At 38.0% G+C, this 19,123-nt stretch overlaps 1 protein-coding gene across 2 annotated transcripts in view; it reads right to left on the bottom strand.

The window, feature by feature from the left end:
* Positions 1-522: 522 nt before the first annotated feature.
* Cacna2d1 (calcium voltage-gated channel auxiliary subunit alpha2delta 1) overlaps positions 523-19,123 on the bottom strand; it is a 441,225-nt gene continuing 422,624 nt past the window's right edge. For both annotated transcript variants that reach the window (XM_005358331.3, XM_005358334.3), the window contains 4 exons: positions 18,466-18,595; positions 16,055-16,164; positions 15,638-15,720; positions 523-4,668 (listed from right to left, as the gene is read on the bottom strand). In XM_005358331.3, the coding sequence (XP_005358388.1) occupies positions 4,552-4,668; positions 15,638-15,720; positions 16,055-16,164; positions 18,466-18,595 (440 nt within the window). In that variant the 3' untranslated portion in view covers positions 523-4,551. The remainder of the gene's footprint in view (positions 4,669-15,637; positions 15,721-16,054; positions 16,165-18,465; positions 18,596-19,123) is intronic.

Raw genomic sequence — 19,123 nt, 5'->3', positions numbered from 1 at the left:
ACAAGGATTGACTGAGGAGATAAATTGGTGTTGAATGAAGCCAGGTGCTCAAAAAACAAATGTTATCCACTTTAATACTTTTAAGTAGGCTTGTTTTCCGGTTAATATGCCTTGATCAGACATGGTGGAGAGATTTTCCAGGAATCATTCCCATATATAACACACTCTCACGTAGTACATATTTTGCTTTTTTATGAAATACTTCAGTGCAGAGAAGTAGGAAAATAAGAAAACGTGGACAGCAGTGGCTGCTATACACCATCAGGCCTTTGCTTCATGAGGTGAGCAGGCGTGAGGCAACTGTCCATTGGCCTTATATGTTACGTGGTATTTTAGTCCTTATCTGCCATTTACTGCCAACACCTTGGAGAAATATTTATATTTATTTGTATTTAAGATATATCAAATATATGCACATGCCAGGTGTGTTATTTCTTCCAAGGTCTTTAAAGAAACCCAGAAGCAGTATTTCCTTAGGAAATTTTTTTATTTAATTTATTAAACTCCTCAAGGTCTTGGTGGAGAATTCACAGGTAAGGATGGTCAGAGTTACATGAAGATTCATTCTATGTATTCACTCGTGAATTGAGATCTGTAATTGGAAAAGCACATGCTTAAAACCAATTTTTTTTTCCCTGCGATCTAGAATCTTCTCCATCTAGACAGAGGCTTGGTTTTTTTTTTCTTTTACAAACATATTTAAGACGGACTATTGTCTCTTTCAACTAGATCTTCAAAAAAAGGCAAAAACCCAAACTGTATGGTGACTTTCAATGATAAACTTTTATTCTGAATATACCGTTTTTGCACAAGATTTAACACAACGTTTTCTGGGATTATAAATATTTTTTATAACAGTATTATACAAATTTTTACAAAATGTTTTCATCCTGCTAGTTAATTTCCACAAAAGTGTCAAGAGGACATAATAAGGGAAGGGAAGATCTGTTGTTCACAAAAGCCACTTGGCCTGAAGCATGATGCACAATGAGCACTTCATGAAGGGAACCCCAAAAGCATGATCCCACAGTCATACCGCACAAGGAAAGGACAGCTTTGCCAGGTCACATTAGAAACTCAGTTGGCATCTTCGCAAGACAGTATCCCAAGAGTCTCAGTGGAATTTCCATGGTTCTGTTATGTGAACTAGAAACAAGGTAGATGGAACCATTGGTAAGGGCTATCGAATTCTGCAAAAATTTTGGAAATGTTCAGCGCTTGGTAGTTCTGTTGTAGTGATTTGTTCTTTACAGAAATGTACAGTGAATATTAACAATATGAACATTCTGCTATGGAAAACGATGCAAGTTCCAGCTAATGATAAAATATTTGGAGATTGGGGCAAGTGGGAAAAAAAGAATCACAAAATCCATTGTGTCTTGCTAGGTTAGACTCTATGCCTTTAGACTCAGGAGTTTTAAATTAAGACGTCAAATTTCAGCTTTGGTGACTTGAAGACAGGCATTTAAATGAGATTTAACGTACAAGAGAGCATCAAATAAGCAAGTAACACTTGGGTTGCAAAGGTCACTTAAAGGGGATACTGCCTATTTGAACCCCATAAGGCCAGCTTTACAAGTAGTAAAAGGAATATTATATATAAGAAAACTTACAAATGGTAGCAACACTGTGTTTCCCAAGGTAAGCAATAACGCTTCAAGCTTTAGAAACATGAAAACAGAGGGCCAGGACCTAAAAATCTCTTCAGTCAAACTTGCTAACTATGTCATGTTAAAAACCTGTTACAAATGTGGACCACGATTGGCATTTGGCAGTAATGCTGGTTGTTCAAATGAAGAAAAGATGAAACCATTTATGCAGAAATTCTTTCCTGCCACTCAACACCAATGCAAGACTTGTTTTGACTTTGTTTATGTGAAAAAGGACACTGAGCTACGTGGGTATAGCAGCAATTAACTAATAAGAACAGTTTAAATGCTTTTTAAAATGATCGCTTATTTAGTTTTGTTTCTGTAAATAACACACTATACTTACTCTTGCTAAGAGAATTTGCAGAAAAAAATGTTAAATGTAATATTGTAATTTTGGTGGGATGGGTGTTAGTGTCACTTAGAAGTGTTTACAAAAAACATAAACGTTAGTGTAAGTCATGAAAAGCAGTTTTAGTCTGCGGACATGTTTTTGCCCAATTTCTTACCATATTTGTGGTTGTGGTGACATAGAACTCGAACCAAATGAAGTCTTGCAAAAGAGGTGCCAAGCTCAGTGGCGGCTAAGACAACAATAATGTCACTGACGGTCATACGCTTTGTGAGTGACATTAGCCATGAAAGTATAATCAATACAATTGAAACATAATTTAAGGTCGGTTGTTGTTTGCCAGAAGCAATTCAATGGTTTCAATGTGCATCGCTCTTATGGATGGAGTCACAGTTCCCTTTCCCAACATGTCCAGGATTTAAAGTAGTCCAGCAAAAGGTAATAATAAGTTTGAAATAACTGACACACAGCACGACTTAAACATAGTTTCCCTCCCTTTACATCACCTTTCTGTTTTCTAAGGTCAACAGCAGTTATGAACAGACTAAAAATGACAATGTATCAGAAGTGGTGACCGATGTCAAGTCAAAAGTCAACAGTTGGCGAAGTAATTTCAATTGCCCCTCCCCCTTTTGAACTGAAACAAAATCTTAACTTATAAAATGTATACAAATGGTACTCAGGGTAGCATGGTGGTAGGAACGAATAACAATCTAGGCAAAGCTATAAACAAAACAATAAACTATGTTAAAGAGTTGGCTACAACTTTGATATGTGGAGCATACTAAAGTATGCTGGAGTTTGCAAATAATTCTGATTGTAAAATGATGTATATGAAAATTTCCAGCATATGCACACACCAATACTTGGCATGTGTAACTAAAAAGAAAAAAAATCTTCATTTATCATAAAAATATATGCATACTTTCAGCTTACAGTAAAATTACTCTTCTTAGACACATTCATTGTTTTTACCCTCTCTTCAAATACTGTTTACTCCTGAAAATAATTTCTCAAAGCAGAATAAAGTTGAGCTACCATATTAATCTATAATGATATTTCTGACCTACTACACTAATGCTTTTCACCAAGGAAGCTGTATAAAATCAAATTTTATTATTCACAATCAAGTGTTCATGTGCATACAGATAGATTCAAGGTTTCCTGTCTGTTCAGATTAATGTAAAACCTCTCAGGAAGTGGCATGGAAATTTTGATCATATGATCATACCAAAATGGAGAGACAGAAGCAGCGAGAGCAGCAGTTTCTGGATTGTACATGCTAGAAACGAACAAAGAGGAAACCTAGGCTGAATCTCCATTGAGAACATATATGTACTTTTCAAAAAATAAATGTGTTAAATCTGATTTATGTACTTAAAATATCTGTACATAGGTTTTCAGGCAGAAGCATGAATCTGTATAAAAATCCATGAATTCTCGTGTCCCCCGTTTGCCTAACCCCGGTCATTCAGCACGTCCGTCACACAGTATATTCAGAGTAGTTCAACAACATGTTAAAAGATGACGCAAGTGCATTTACACTGCAAGGTTCAGATTCTTACATGACAACCATGTCACCCACTGCACTCCTCAGTGGACTATACTCTACAGGAAGAAGGAAAAACAAACCGGAAAGTTAAAGTAGCAGCAGCATCATGCAAAAATCCCCTTGGCAACCCAAGTTCGTCACCCACAGGAAAACACTTCCCCTCCCCCCACAAGCATCTCTTAGAGTGAGCTAAATATCTGACTAACACTACATGACTGCACTTTGAACAGAAGGGACATGACGCCACGCTTTAAAGGGCTTCCGTGTATGAGGAAATGTGTCATGAATTCCAATTTCACCCGCAAGCACCTGCAACCTCGTCACCCCTTCCTCATTTTCAAACCAATGCTTCGCACCTAACCCAAAATCAACTGGTCACAGTTGCGTTTTGTTTTTGGCAGAGAAATCATTCTTTTATAAGGCATTTGATTCATGGCAATTTTTTTTTGGTAGAAAATTAGCCATTAGTTTGTATTTCAACAGTTTAGACCAATGGATTTTCTCCCTTCCTCTCTCTATATTTAATAACTACTCACAACAGGAATTACTCTTTAACAGAAAATAAGTGAAGGCAAAAATGTCATTGCCCCCCGCCCTAGGGCTTTCTCTCTTTTCTTTTCTTCTTCTTCTTGGTAAAACTGCAGCAGGTTGAAACTGTAGATCAGTCAAGATGCTGCTTCTTTTAGCAATGCCTGCCCGGGGGAACCTCCTACATGTAATCACCAGTGGTGCGACAGTGAACCCCCAAATTCCCACAGAGCACAGACAGAGTTTTGCTTTGATGGTGGACACAGATGACGCAGCATTCACACAAGCTCCAGGTTCTGACACCCCGACATGCAGTCAGTGGGTGATCAAGAATCTGAGCCTTAGATTGGTGCCATGGTAGAGGCCCGGCTAATGTTCTGGGTAGCTTCTTCAACTGACTCTAATAATGTAACTGGGGGCTCGTGTGTTGGCAGGGTCTGGATTGTAGTTGCAGAGATGGGGTCGGAAGGTCACCATAGGGAGTGTCTTCTGCCGGATACGAGCCACAGGAGGAGAAACTGGAGTCCAATGATAGACCACAAAGAAGGGTTTAATCCAGAGACACCACCACAGTCGGTATAATCCTCCTGTTGGAAATGCATAGAAATAAAGAACATTACCATCTTGAAGAAACAAGTAAAAAGCAACTTGTAGGTTAGCTCATATTTACTCCACTTGTGAACTTACCTGGTAAAATTGTTTTACCTGGAACTGAACTGGGTAATATTGATCTAGATTTTACTGTACAGAAATTGTGCTAAAGTGGTCTCCATGGTGGTATTTGTCAAATGTTTGAAATTCTGACAGTGATGAATGGAAGCTAATAATAAATTCTTGTTTGGATATAGGAATTACTAATTAAAAACTCGACTGCAATGATGAACAATCCTTTATATTTACATATCTAAGATATAAACATAAAATGTAATATTTTAATAATTACAAACAATTATGATGTTAAATCTGTTATCCATAAGCAGAAATCGATAAGCTGTAGAAATAAAGGTCCATTTCCCATATTTCTGATGTCCAAGATGAACTTCTAGGCTACAGGCACACTGACGTTAGGAATTACAGTAACATAAGAAATAACATATTTGGACCTGAAGCAATACGAGAGCATCCTGAAAACACAGTCCAAATAAAGAACTAAAGTAGAAAGAGGAGCCAGGCTTATCCACTGAGCCACGCCGTGACGCAGCATGTGCGTGCGGTGGCCACACCCACTGGCCCTCTTCACAGAGCTAGCAGAGGCTCAGGCAGATGCCCAAGAGCACAGCTCTTCTTGACCTTTCATTCCATGATTTCATTCTTTCCAACATTTTCCACAGTTTAAGATTCCCCACCCTGGGGCTGGAGAGATGGCTCAGAGGTTAAGAGCACAGATTGTTCTTCTGTAGGTCCTGAGTTCAATTCCCAGCAACCACATGGTGGCTCACAACCATCTGTAATGAGATCTGGTGCCCCCTTCTGGTCTGCAGGAATACATGCAGACAGAACATTAGTAAACAACTAAATAAAAATCTTTTTTTTTTTAAAAAAAAGATTCCCCACACTGTAGTGAATTTCATAAGTGAAAGTCATGTCCACTCATTCTCATAAAGGTACTTTTAAAAATTCATTGACCCAAGGCTCATCTTGAATGGATCGAGATAGGTTACAGATAAATGTGAGCAAGGGTTTTCTGTAGAGTAATTTTACAGAGTCTAAACTCTCAAAGAATGGGAGCTTCCGATTTACTTCCCTGCCAGAGATTAAAGCACTACTCGAAGCTGAGTAAATGAATGGATTTGTGTTTGGAGGTAGCATAGCTGTTTTCTATTCAAGAAAATGCTGAGAAAACAATACACCAAGGAAAAATTTTTAAATTTGAAATGCTGCCTCTTAAATTCTGTGGCAGCTTGAATGTATTTGGTCCTCATGAGCTCATAGGGAGTGGCACTATTAGGGAGTGTGCCTTTGTTGGAGGAAGTGAGTCCCTGCGAGGCAGAGGGCCTTTGAGGTTTTCTAGTCTCAAGATACCCCAGTGTCTCAGTCAACTTTCTGTTGTCTGTAAGACGCAGTACTCTTAGCTTCAGCACCACATCTTCCTGCGCACCACCATGCTCCCTGTCATGATAGGGGACTGAACCTCAAAAACCCGTAAGCAAGCTATCATCATTAAATGCTTTCCTTATAGGAGAGGCCATGGTCATGGTGTTTCTTCACAGCAATAGAAACCTTAACTAAGACAGATATAAAGAGTTAGATGGTTCTAATCTGACTAGCTAGCGGAGTAGATCATCAGTTCTCATCTTATTGACAGCTCAGGAGAACTCAGTGCTGCATAATATTCCTTTCCCACACCCTGTTCTCAGGTGTTCTTGGCTAACACTCCGGGTAGTCTAGAAATTTATCTGGGATTCTCTTGCTCTCTCTGGGCTGGCCTCACTCCGTCAGGATCTCTAACTGGTGAGCTTTTCCAGAGTTCAGCTTTCTGTCCTCTTTTTTCTCTTCATGTTGGGTTTATTTAAGTTACCTGCCTATACAATTCACCCACTGGACTTGGAAATTACTCTCTGTTACAGCCCCTGCCCATCTCTCCTCTGACTCCTATGTCACCAGCTCTCCTCTCGTTTATACTGTGAGCTTTAAAGCTTAACTACCAAGCTTGCTGATTTTTCCCAGTGTCCCTAAGTGTTACTTCTAGCATATATCAGGACAAAGACTCCCAGGTAATTTGACATTCCTTTCTTTCTCAGGTCAAATTCTGCCAGCAAGTCCTCTTAACTGTGGCTTCAAAATTCGCCTCCAAATTTCCCGTTCTCTTCCTCAGGTCCATCGCCGTCACTTCACTATGAGGGGCCTCACTTTTCTCATTGCTTCTGCTTTCCTCCAAACAACTGTCCTTGTGAACCAGAGGTCAAATCCTTCGACCTCGGATGTGAGATGTGAACCATGCTCTAAAGACAATCCACATCTGCCCTAAGGACAGCAGGCCTTCGTCATGACACATTCCCACATCCCATCTTTCCCCTTCCCTGACTCCGCTGCCGTTCTCTACAATGCACCCTCTAGCTCAGGGCGTTTTCACTTCTTCGCTTTCTTCAGCCGCTTTTCTCTCCAAGGAGGGTAACCCCCAAAGAGTTCAGTTACACTTAATTTAAAGAAAACTTGGATATTTTAGAAATTTTTTTTTCAAAATGAAATACTTTGATTAAGGGGATATTATATTTTGTTTTGTGTTCTGAATTATAACTATGTCACTTATTTCCAATGACGTAAAACAGCTGAATATATCCAACAATAATGGATCACTTTTAGTTTTAGGGAAATCTGTGGGCAGACAGAATCTTCAGAATTACCCTTTAAATATACCCCTAACACATGCTGTGTTTCCTTTCATTTTTAAAGAAATATTTTCATTAACCTTAACTTCATTAACCCATGAGTTGAGTGATTTTTTTTCATCCAAGTTAAGCATTGACTCAGCGCATCCATGATCATCCCCCAAGACCCTTACATATGGGGCCCATTGACTTTCCCCTGTAGATAAAGAAGGGAGGACAAGGAGGTACATAAGGTCTCCTTGTGAGCAGCAACAATTGCTAAGAAGGAGAGATTTGGGGGAGGTGTAGCTGGCCACATGCTGCGTAGACTCCTGTCAATTAACTTGGGAGGAATCCTTACTTGCATCTGTTGCTGCCTTCCCTATCTGAAGTGAATGCAGAGACACAGCAGGAAAGGTCACATAATGTCATGAACCTCACAAGATAGTGAGAACACTAGGTCAAGATTTTACATGTAGAAAGCCTAAGAATCATACACATATAAAGCACATATTCAGTTTATGTACTCAGTGACTTACGTTTATAATCTGGGTTTGTTTAAAATGATACAATTCTCCCAATGGGCATGCTTTAACTTTAATGACCTTCAGCAATTTTGCTTGTCTTTCTTTTGCTCTTTCCCTTGTTAGCCTGCAATAAAAACCCCGTTGAAAGGTCTACTTTGGATGCTACTGTTTTAGGAAGTCCTTGTGGTGTGGAGCTTTGTAATTGTATAGCTATACTACGACAGTGTGCCAGGGCTCTTGCAGTAGATGCTCAGGAGGGTCACAGGTGATGTGCCCAGATGGCAAGTGTTTACTTAATGCTGGTTCATGCCTTGGGCTGCAGAACTGTGGGAAAGCACTCTGCCTTGGAAAGCAAGTATCTCGTGAGAACAATCTGTGCTCAGATATTTGTGTGGTAGACACTGGATTTGCGCAAAGAGATCATAGTCTTTAAAGCCTTCTCTGCAAATAATGCTTACATTGAAAATTGACTTCTATTTGTGTAGAAAAGTTGTTAAACAAAGAAAAGCTACCATTGCAGTAGCCAGTGAGGAAGGACAAACAACCTTAGGCATTACGGTTGTTCTGCACTAAAGCATGGAAAATTCTCATATTTCAATGGCCATATACACATGCTCATATTTCCGTAAGCGTCCTTCATGGTTTTCCTGATGTTCTTGTCTATTTTATTAATAAAATTTCAGGTCCTCTTTAGAACATTTACCTGCAATTTTCTTTAATATTTGTTTCATGGAATAGTTTCATTAAGTAGTGGTAGCTTAAAAAGCTCAGTAGTTATTATTTTATATCTAAGTGATAAGGTATAATTCATATCTATCTAAAATTTTTATAATTGTAAAAGTAAATTGCATAATGAAACATAAAAATTAATGTATTTTATACCATTTCATATATGTCATATCATATAAGTTGATACCCTTTGGTTCCATTTTGTTCATCTTTATTACCATTAAAAATAAGGACATCTATAGAAGCATCCTATTACATTTAAAGTGATTAATTATATACTTTTAATGGACTGATAAATGTATATTCCAGATCACACTGTGTATACTGGTTTTAGAACATATGTATGTATTTTACAAAGGAATATTCTTTGAACTATTTTACCATGAAAACCATTGTTTTGTCATCTCAGAGAACAAACGTGGCTGTTTCCTGTGCTTTCCTCTGCTCTCCCAATCTTCCACGAGCCCACTCTGCTCTTACTAACATCCACCCGATCTGGGGAATTCCTAATCAACGACTACTTGAGGACCAATGATGGCAGAGCCAGACAAATGCCACTGCAGCATTACCGTGACAATAATTCTAGAGCATCAGAAATGAAACAGGGTAAACGATACACAGAACACGAGCCACAGAGGCACCCGCAGCAGCCTGCTTTCTTGCTACAGAAACTTCCCCAAAGATTAAAGATTAATGGCCATTTTGGCCCAGATTCAAATACTAGTGCTTAAAATGAGTTCAAAACTTAGAACTCTTTATATTAAAATAAGCATACACATATTTTGGGAATAAGTCCTAAGATGTTACTTAAGTTAGATTGGCTGGGGAAAAAAAGGGGGAAAAAAAGAAAAAGAATAAGAAAAACATCTGAATGACTGGCTCGGATATTCTTAAACTACCTATTACATTTGAAATGGTACATTAATTATACTTAAACATTTTAAAAATTAAATCAAGATCACAAGTTCTAATAATTATGTATTGAAAGTAAAATTTCCTGAAAGTTTTTCAATTTTTATCTATATTGGTGTAATGATTATACCAACACCTTATAAGAAACATAATGATCTTTAAACCAACATAGGCATTTGATCCGCTGGGCTTAGCATGAGAAACAGATGCAACATTTGAAAAAGAGTACCTACAAAATAATATTAGTATTGGAATTGTAATAATCTTGTTTCAGAATGTATTTTATCACGGACTTAAGTACATGGGTTCTTTTCTAAAATTCTAAGTCTAAACCAAAAAAAAAAAAATTAGAGGAAGTGACTGGCCATCCACAGCCCATTCAAACTAGAAGGAAAATGAGGCTAGGATCTAGCTAGCATCGTGGAGCTGGCAGGACCCCTTGTACAAACAACTTGATCCTATTAACAACGGGCAGAGTAGCAAGTACAGGGAAGGGAAAGAAAGCCCAGCAAAGAAGACAAGCAGGAGGAGATGTCCTGCAGTCTACTGGCAGTTAGCAGTTAGGTGAGCCTCCACCCAGCGCAGTGGCACAGAGCCATTGCAAGTAAGCACCGAGAAAGTCCTCTACTGCTGAAGACACATGGTTAGCACTGGCCAAAACAGCTGACACATCCAGACTGCTGGAAGGTGTCAGATATCATCAGTGTCTTAATAAAAAGGTGCAGTGTCTTCTGATGAGAATATTTGAGAATATTTGAGGTGGGGTTTTTACATCAGCTTGTAAATTCTTCTCTGTGACTTTAATCTGTGCTTGTACTACTGAAGTTGATGACGGGTAGCTGATGAATGACGTTTCTGTAATGACTGACATTTCTCTGGGGCCCCTAAGCAGCTCTTTGAGAAATGGCTAACATGAGCAGGCCACTAGAAAACTTGACAGATGGAAGGTATGGTAGAGATAATGGCAGGAGTTTTTATATCTGTGTGCTCCAAAACGCCTTCCATGCTAAATTCGGAAAAAGTAATTTTAATTTTGAATCCCTTTTCAAGACAATATATCAGTTCTTCTTAAATAGATCTGGCTGCCACATCTTATATTTTAGATCTGTTCCCACCAACAATTTGATTTGTTTAACTTACTATGCGAATGTGCCATGCATATGACAAGGAGGTCAGAAAAGAACATCCTCTGTCCATCTTATTGCCTCCAGACAGTGACTGCCACTGAGCTGAAAGCTCATCACGTTGGCAAGGGTAGATGCCCAGTACACCTGCGATCTGTCTATATTCATTCCCTAATGTTGGGGTTCCAATCACTGGCAGTCATATCTGGCTTTTTATGTGGATTCAGAGAATTAAAACTCAGCTACTCTGCTTGTTTTAAATTAACATATCAATTTGTGTAACATATTCCTGTGAAAACGAGTTACTATTTCTGAGGCTGATATTGCTGTGTTTTAGGAAAAACACCTGTAAAAATACACATTGATTCCTAGATGTCTCTACAAGTCTTTAAAAAATCAATTCACAAGAAGACAGTGCTCTGTTCTGTTTGAATATTCTTTGGGGTATGTAAGCCAGTGAACAAAAATAAAACAGAAAAATTAGAGACCTGGGTAATGTTACATTGATAGTAGTAAAAGGATATAGAAGTGATCTATTACAGTCATTTTTGTGAACAAAGATGGCTAATTTTAGAATCAAAGACATTGAATATATATAAGAATATATGCATATATAAATTAATAAACAAACATTTGATCTAGCTGAATATATGTGTATTAACTGACTATAATAGGATGTCAAAGCAGTAGGAAGTAGAAATCACTAAATTTTACGAAAAGTTGTAGTCATCATTAAACAATATATATTAGGTATGAGTTATAATATTTTGTGAGCTTAACCCTGGGGGAAGCAAACAAACCACCCTTAAGGTCAAGCCCCATGCCCAGCTCTAGATGACCAACATAAAATGAACTTAAGGGAATCTTTGGAGGTTCTTTGTCTCATAAAGTTGTGTCAGAGGTTTTGCTTTATGTTTGGTTTTGTTTTATTTTTAAAACCTTATAAGTCTTTTGTGTATGTATTATGACTTCTTGATTGTGGGATTCCCCCTCTGTATGCTGTGAGTATCATTGGTGAATAAAGAAGCTGCTTTTGGCCAGTGACTTAACAGAGTAAAGCCAGGATGGAAGAGATATATATAGAGAGAGTAGGAGGAGTCAGAGAGAAGCCATGTAGCCACCATCAGAGAAAGACATGGTGGAACCTTGACAGTAAACGACAGACACGTGGCAATACACAGATTAATAGAAATGGGTTAATTTAAGATATAATAGCCAGAAACACTCTTAAGATATTAGCCAAATAGTATTGCAAATAATATAGTTACTGTGTGATCATTTCAGGTGTCTGGGTGGCTGGGAAACAAATAAGCAGCCCCACTACAAATTGGCATACCAACGTGGTCAACTATATCCACATAAATCCTGAGAAAACTTAAAAAGGAATTCTAGACAAACACAAGAACAGAATTAAACATGGCTTTTTGGTAGCAGCATTTTCTTGGGTGGGCTCTGTTTGCTAAAGCAAGCAGAGGCATGAATCATTTAAGAGAGGTCTTCCTAATTCAGCGTAGAAAAATAAAAATAAAAACGGTTGCTTCCTGGGCCATGCTCCCAGAACAAACTCTTTCAGGAGGCCCAGCACTTGAATGTGGTTTGTGGGCAGCATGCTGAAAGTCACTTGGTGGCAGCATGGGACAACTAGTTACCAGAGTTGAAGTGGTAAGCATGGGCTCCCGCCTAGCAGTCTCAGAGGCAGTGAACGAATCTCTGCCATGTTGGATTGGGCAGAGCCAAAAGGCAAAGCAGCCTTAGTCCTAGCCAGGCTGCTTTGCATTTTAAGAAGCTCTCCTGGTCAGAAAAGGATTATAGATAAGCAATACAGAAAGATTCAGGGAAAAAAAAAAACACCTCTGAATGTGTCACAGTGTTAGATAAATGTATGTAGGCTTGGGAGGGAGAAGAAAGAGTATGAAGAGTTATAAAAAGAAGTAAATGGTTTTTTTAAAAAAATAAAGTCTTTAAAGAGACAGAGTAAACTTGTAGAAAAAGTAATAGATTAAGAAAAATAAGTCACTTAAAGAGAGAATATACATAGAAAGTCTGGATTATATACATTACTTTGTTTTCATTGAATCTTTTGACTGTGAAGAAGCTAAGTACAGAGAGATAGTTCATTGTATAGACTGCTAAGCTAAAGCAGTTTTAAAGGTATCTTGACTTCAAAATTTGGGTCTAAGGATATGTTGCTTTGGAAAAGAGGTTCTTCTTTTGTTTCCACAGAAGATGAGACCCTATAGATTTCTTCCAAAATAATGTGGTTTGATGAATCAAGACCTCTCAAATGTTGATATGTACACTCCCAAAAATTACTTTGCCCAACAAAAAGCAAAAAGCAGTTTGGAAAGAACTACACCCAAATATTGTTTATAAATGATTGTTTATATTTAAAGGGGGATATGCTATAAATATTTGCATGGGTATGGATCTGGGTTTATTTATACAAATTTAATATCAATTTTGTTATATATATGTATATATATTTCTACTCTTCATTAAAATATTGTGTTTTTGCAGCTCATTTAAAAATGTAATGTATAATTAAGAAATACATGTTAATATTCATGTATAATAGTCAAGTTTGTAGTCATGTTAGGTTTTCTAGATGTACAGAGATATATTTCAGAAAGATAGGGATTCTTCAAATCTTTCAAAGACCTTCAGAATATGGCATTTAAAATGTTTCAGAACATAGGACTTTTCATGGCAATGAGACATATCTGTTCCTGGCAGTACCAATCTACTTCAAGAGGTTTTGGGCATCAAAAAGGCTTTTTAAGTTTTTTAAGTTTTTTTTTTAAGTCATTTGAGCAACAAACTGCTCTTACATGGACTTCTTGATATTAGGCTGTATGAACTGGACATGGAGAACCCACAGAAAAATGACTGCTGAACTTGCCTAAAGGTGAGACAGTCCTTCGGGGTTTATGAAACAGATCTTTGGATTTTTCTGCTTCATGGAAAAGTCTTCTAGATACTATGGGCCTGTAGGCTGAAGACTGGATGCCTCCACATTACAGAAGAACTCTGGATGGCTGTCCAGGCAGTGAGGTGTTTCTGTCAATTCTAGAGTTTTGGAAGTTGCTTACAATATTTTTTTCCGTTAACTTAGGTTACATTATATCCTTCTGGGACCTTTGATGGAGTTGAAAAATAGATAGTTATAGTTTTCCTTACCTATGAAAAAAGATAAAGTAGATATAAATGTTGAAACTGTAAGTCTTACAAGATACTTGTTTTGTTATATGTAATCTTGCTATCTTAAGGTTAAAACCTTTTTATTTAGGCAGAAAAGGGGAGGTGATGCAGGATTCCCTTCTGTATGCTGTGATTACCATTGGTTAATAATGAAGCTGCTTTCAGTCAATGGCTTAATTGAGTAAAGCCAAGCTGGAAGAGAGAGAGAGAGAGAGAGAGAGAGAGAGAGCGCAAAATCAGGAAGAAGCCATGTAGCTGCTGCTGGAGAAAGATGCACCAGAACCTTTCCGGTAAGCCACAGTCACGTGGCAATACACAAAATAATAGAAATGGGTTAATTTAAGATACACGGGTTAGCCAGGAATATGCCTAAGTTACTGGCCAAACAGTATTGGAAATAATATAGTTTCTGTGTGATTATTTCCGTTTTGGGCAAGCGGTTTCCACCAACAGCTTCTGGTTTTGTGTTTTTATGGGATTCCTGTGTGTGCAAAAGTATGTCTACATGCAATTTTTGTGCTTTTTGCGGTTCTTTTTCTTGTCTGTTGTTTTGTCCTACTCTAGTTTGTTTCATTTTCTTGTTATTTCTTAGATTCTGTGTTTTCTAATTAGAGTCAGAAAGGCCATGGATCTAGATGGGAAGGTTGGGAGGGGAGGGGAGGAGGACCTGGGAGTAGCTGCGATAGAAAAGGGATAGTAATCAGAATATATTGTACCATAAAACCTATTCCAAATGAAAGGAAAAGGAGCGTGTGCTTCAAGTCTGTAGCACTCTGTCAACACCAGGTCATCAAATAACAGCTCTTGCTAGTGTGTGCCCTGCTAGCATTGTATACTCAGGCTTTTGGACAGCCAGAACACCATCCTCATGGTTAGTATGACTTTGGTCTGCCAGCATCCACGTTCTTCTGTGGTCTTTGGATGTCTCAAAGGCAGTCTGGTAATACGGTAGGGCTGTAATATATTATAGATTCTCTGAAAGAAAAAGCCTAACCAATTGTTTTTGAAATGACTCTCAGTCATTTTTCCCTAAATGCTTTACTTAAGAATTACTAAGTAATTCATAAGCTATATTCATATAAAAGATATAGTTTGAGTGAATGGAGAATTGTCATAGTGGTTATGGCTGATCTTTCAGAGCATCTATGTTTGACTCCCAGTCCTCATGTGATGGCTGACAACAAGCTATAACTCTAGTCCCGGAGGCTGTGATGGCCTCTTCAGGCCACCTTGGGCATGAGGCACAAAGGTAGTGCACAGATTATATATGCAGACAAAACATCCATATACACAAAATCATTTTCTTAAAAAACTGATATAGGAGAAAATATAACAAAATACTTAGATAATAACTATCCAAACAAGTTTTTAATTGGATGATGACTAAACACATCCCAATTAAAATCAAAATAACACCTGCAGGATTGGAATATAAATTAAGTTAGGTGACATATTTCCTGTGATTAACATTTTATACAGGGTATTATTATTCATTATTATGTCTTTAACACAACTGCATAGACTATTAAAAAGTTTATTGAAGTTTTGATTGAAAGTAAGGTAGTGGAAAATGCAGAAGAACTCCTAACCTTATGCTAACCATAAAAAGCTAATGAAATGAAATTTTAGTTTACTAGGAAGTACATCACATTCAAGAGAAAACCTATGGTAAAGACATAATGATGAGTTAAAAATGAAACACATCTCCTTGGAAAGTGACTATTAATTTCTATTACTGTAACTCATGGAAACCCTTACCAGGACATTGTTGTCAAAGCAGACATCAGGTCCTTTTCGGTATCTGGGTTGCTTCACCATGTCGCATGGATCTGGACCGTCAGCTAGAGAGGCTTGTCAAGGAACAGGGTGGATGGAACTTCTTCCCCACATGGTCAAAAGAGGCAATGAGATATATGGATTTCCAAAATCAATTACGACCAACCTATGCCAGTGTTCTCAGCCAACAGAACCAATTCAAGTATTTGGAATGGTGAGAAACTGTATGTTCAGTGAACTGTTCTCACAGGTCCTGAGTATTGTCATCAATTCTAACCTTCCATGCAAAGTTTGGTACTGCAGTATTTTTCTTCTATAGGATAATAAACAGGGTGACAAACTTAAATATTCATTACTTTAAGATGATCTCCTCCAGACAGCTCCTGCACCAAAGGATACAAGTCTGCTCCGCTTGCATGAGCAGCCGTGTGTCACAGGGACACGTTCCTTTGCTCTCCACCATTATGAATACTAAGTTGGTGTTCATCAGCTTTTCTACATGGAAGATTCTGCAAAATATATTGTAGAAAAGATCACTAAATGAAAACCATCTTTTGGAAAAAGAAGAATGGAAATCATTCCAAGATCCTCTCTTCATGAAAAGAAAGATAAAACAATGTATTAAAAAACCAAAACAAAGCATCACTATCTGGGATAACACACACACACACACACACACACACACACACACACACACACACACACACAAATGAGTATGACTTCAAGATCACTATGTTTTTACTTACTAACATGAACACATTCCCTCTCTCAAAACTAGAAAATCTTTAAGGTCATATTAAAACCATCTTTGATTGAAATCTTTAAAGTTGTTGGTCCTAATTACAAAATAAGTACTATTCAGTTAATGTCCAAAATCCTAAAAATGCTTCATTTTTAAACATACAGGAAATGGCAGAATTTATAATTGGCAATAAACCAGCAATACTTTATTTTGAAGGCAGACAAAGCAGGAACCAAAAAGCAGCTAAGCATATTGTCAAACTGAGGTCAGGAGAGAGTGCGGAGCAAGGCTCCTCACAGGCTTCCGCAAGGGCACAAATGTTTTCTATCCAATATGGGAAGCAAGGCTCTTGCAATGTGACATAAAATTTTTCATTATTGCATTTAACTTTAATGGTAATACAGATAGGTGTCTGTAGTTGGAAACCATTACATTGCAGAACTCAGAGACAGAATCAGGCTGTATGCTCCATGCCCAGTGTCAGTTGCTTAGTTTTCCTTTGTAACCATATGTGAGCAAGATCTAATTTCCTTATGTTTTTTCAAAATGGATTTTACTAGCTTATCCTTTTGAGCTGGGGAGAAAACATAGGCTACCTTAAGTGAGAGTGCTTTCAAGCGATGAGTTAGACCAGTCTCTACCCTTTCAGTTCTTCACGTATGCATCGCTGTGAGAGGACCACAATTAGTGCACAGCTAAGGTGCTGTGCACACACCCCAACTGCAGCCACTCCACGCTGCTCCTCTAGCTTCTAAACTTGAAAGTTCTGTACACTCACTTCATTCACTTTTAAATAAAGTGATCTTTACCCAGAGTTCATGTCTGACTTCTCCCTTTACCTTCCTCCTCATGAACTATACCTCCTTGAAGAAGTAGCTTACAAAATCAAGTCGTAAAAAATATTAACTATGCCTGTTGGTTACTCCTTGGAGTAAACAGTTATTGTTATGTTGTAGACTAACTTTGTCAGCCCCCAGCAAAGATTCCAATGCTTTCCTAGGTTACCTTACCTCGTCCCCTTCCTTTCTGCTGTTCATGTTATTCTGGAAAACTTGCCCTCCATCTCTTTTTAGAAAGTCCCTCGGCACTTTATACCCTGTGGCTCAGTGACCCCATAGCATGGATTATCACTTTCCTTTCCTATCTTGTCTTCCTCCTCTGTTCTATTACAGTCAAGTGCTATGGGACAATGCTTTTGTACACAATAATGATTTGCCACTCGTATTGCTTTAATAAAGCACTGATTGGCCAGTAGCCAGGCAGGAAGTGTAGGCGGGGCAACCAGACTAAGAGAATTCTAGGAAGAGGAAAGGCCAGATGCAGTCTTCAGTCAGATGCAGAGGAAGCAAGATGAGAATGCCAAACTGAGCAATGATACCACGTGGCTAAACATAGATAAGAATTAGGGGCTAATTAATTTGTAAGAGCTAATTAATAAGACTAAGATAATAGGCCAAACAGTTTATAATTAATATAAGCCTCTGTATGTTTCTTTGGAACTGAATGGCAGCAGGGCCAGCCAGGGTAGAAACTTCTGTCTACAGCGAAGTGTATTATTTTCTCTGTATTTAGAAGATGTTTTTTGAATGGTAAGATTCACAATGATCTTAGGAGATATTTTTCTCAGAGCCTTCAACTGCACATCAAAGTTGTTATATGATTTTTCATGTCAGAGAAGGGTAGAAGTAGACAAAGAACACCCCAACATTTTACAACCCTTCTTATTTATTATAGATGAAAAGGACTGGTATTTGATTGAAATTATCATAACTAAACTTTGTTACAAAGTTTTCAATATTGACTTTGCTTATGAAAGTGCATTCGAGTTTCTTCACTCTGTCTAAAATCAGAAGCAGTTATCTTTATCACGCAACTGTAGCTAAAACAATTATAAGTTATCGAGACTTTATGAGACCGATAACAAAACCAAGTATTTCGGACATTTTCAGCTTAAAACAACTATTCATCTCAAAGATCACTGAGAATTTCTGTTATTCTCCGTGACTACGACAGGTCTGAATGCTGCCCTTGGTAAACAAGGACTGCGCCACACAAAGGAGCAGAGTACCTGGAGCAGTTTCCACAGTCCAGGACACCGCCGAATGATTTACTATCGTTATCAAAGAAGTACTGAGTTTGTTCCGTGATGCAGCTCTGCTTTGACAGGGAGGCGGTGAAGTCATCCTCCTCCATCTCAACTGTGGGAGGCAGAGAGAAGATCATCACCACCGGAGAAGCAGCATTTCTTACAATCACTACTCGCAGAGACAATTAACGATTAATGACAAGTGTCTGATGGGTTGGTTTACTGTTGAGTAATTGCCTGACAGTCATTAAAAGGTGCTTGGTAAGTTTCTAAATAATAAATTGATACCTAAGCTACAAATGCAAACCAATGCAGACTATAACAGTTTATAAAACATTGGAAAGTAAGTTTTGATATATCAAAAGTATTAGTTTGATGATCTCTTTCTTTTGCTCACACACATGCATGTACACACATACATACATGTGTACACACACAGATACACATATATGCACACATGCATACATGCACATATATAAATGTGTCTACACACATGCACACACATACATACATACATGTACCTATACACATACACACACATGCACACAGATATACACATGTATCCACATACATACACACACATACACACACACAGATATACACATGTATCCACACACATACACACACATACATACACATA

This window comes from Microtus ochrogaster, chromosome 26 (genome assembly GCF_000317375.1).
Source record: "Microtus ochrogaster isolate Prairie Vole_2 chromosome 26, MicOch1.0, whole genome shotgun sequence".
In the NCBI taxonomy this organism is placed as follows: domain Eukaryota; kingdom Metazoa; phylum Chordata; class Mammalia; order Rodentia; family Cricetidae; genus Microtus; species Microtus ochrogaster.
The sequence above is the reverse complement of the archived record's forward strand: the minus strand, read 5'-3'. Positions and strand labels throughout refer to the sequence as shown.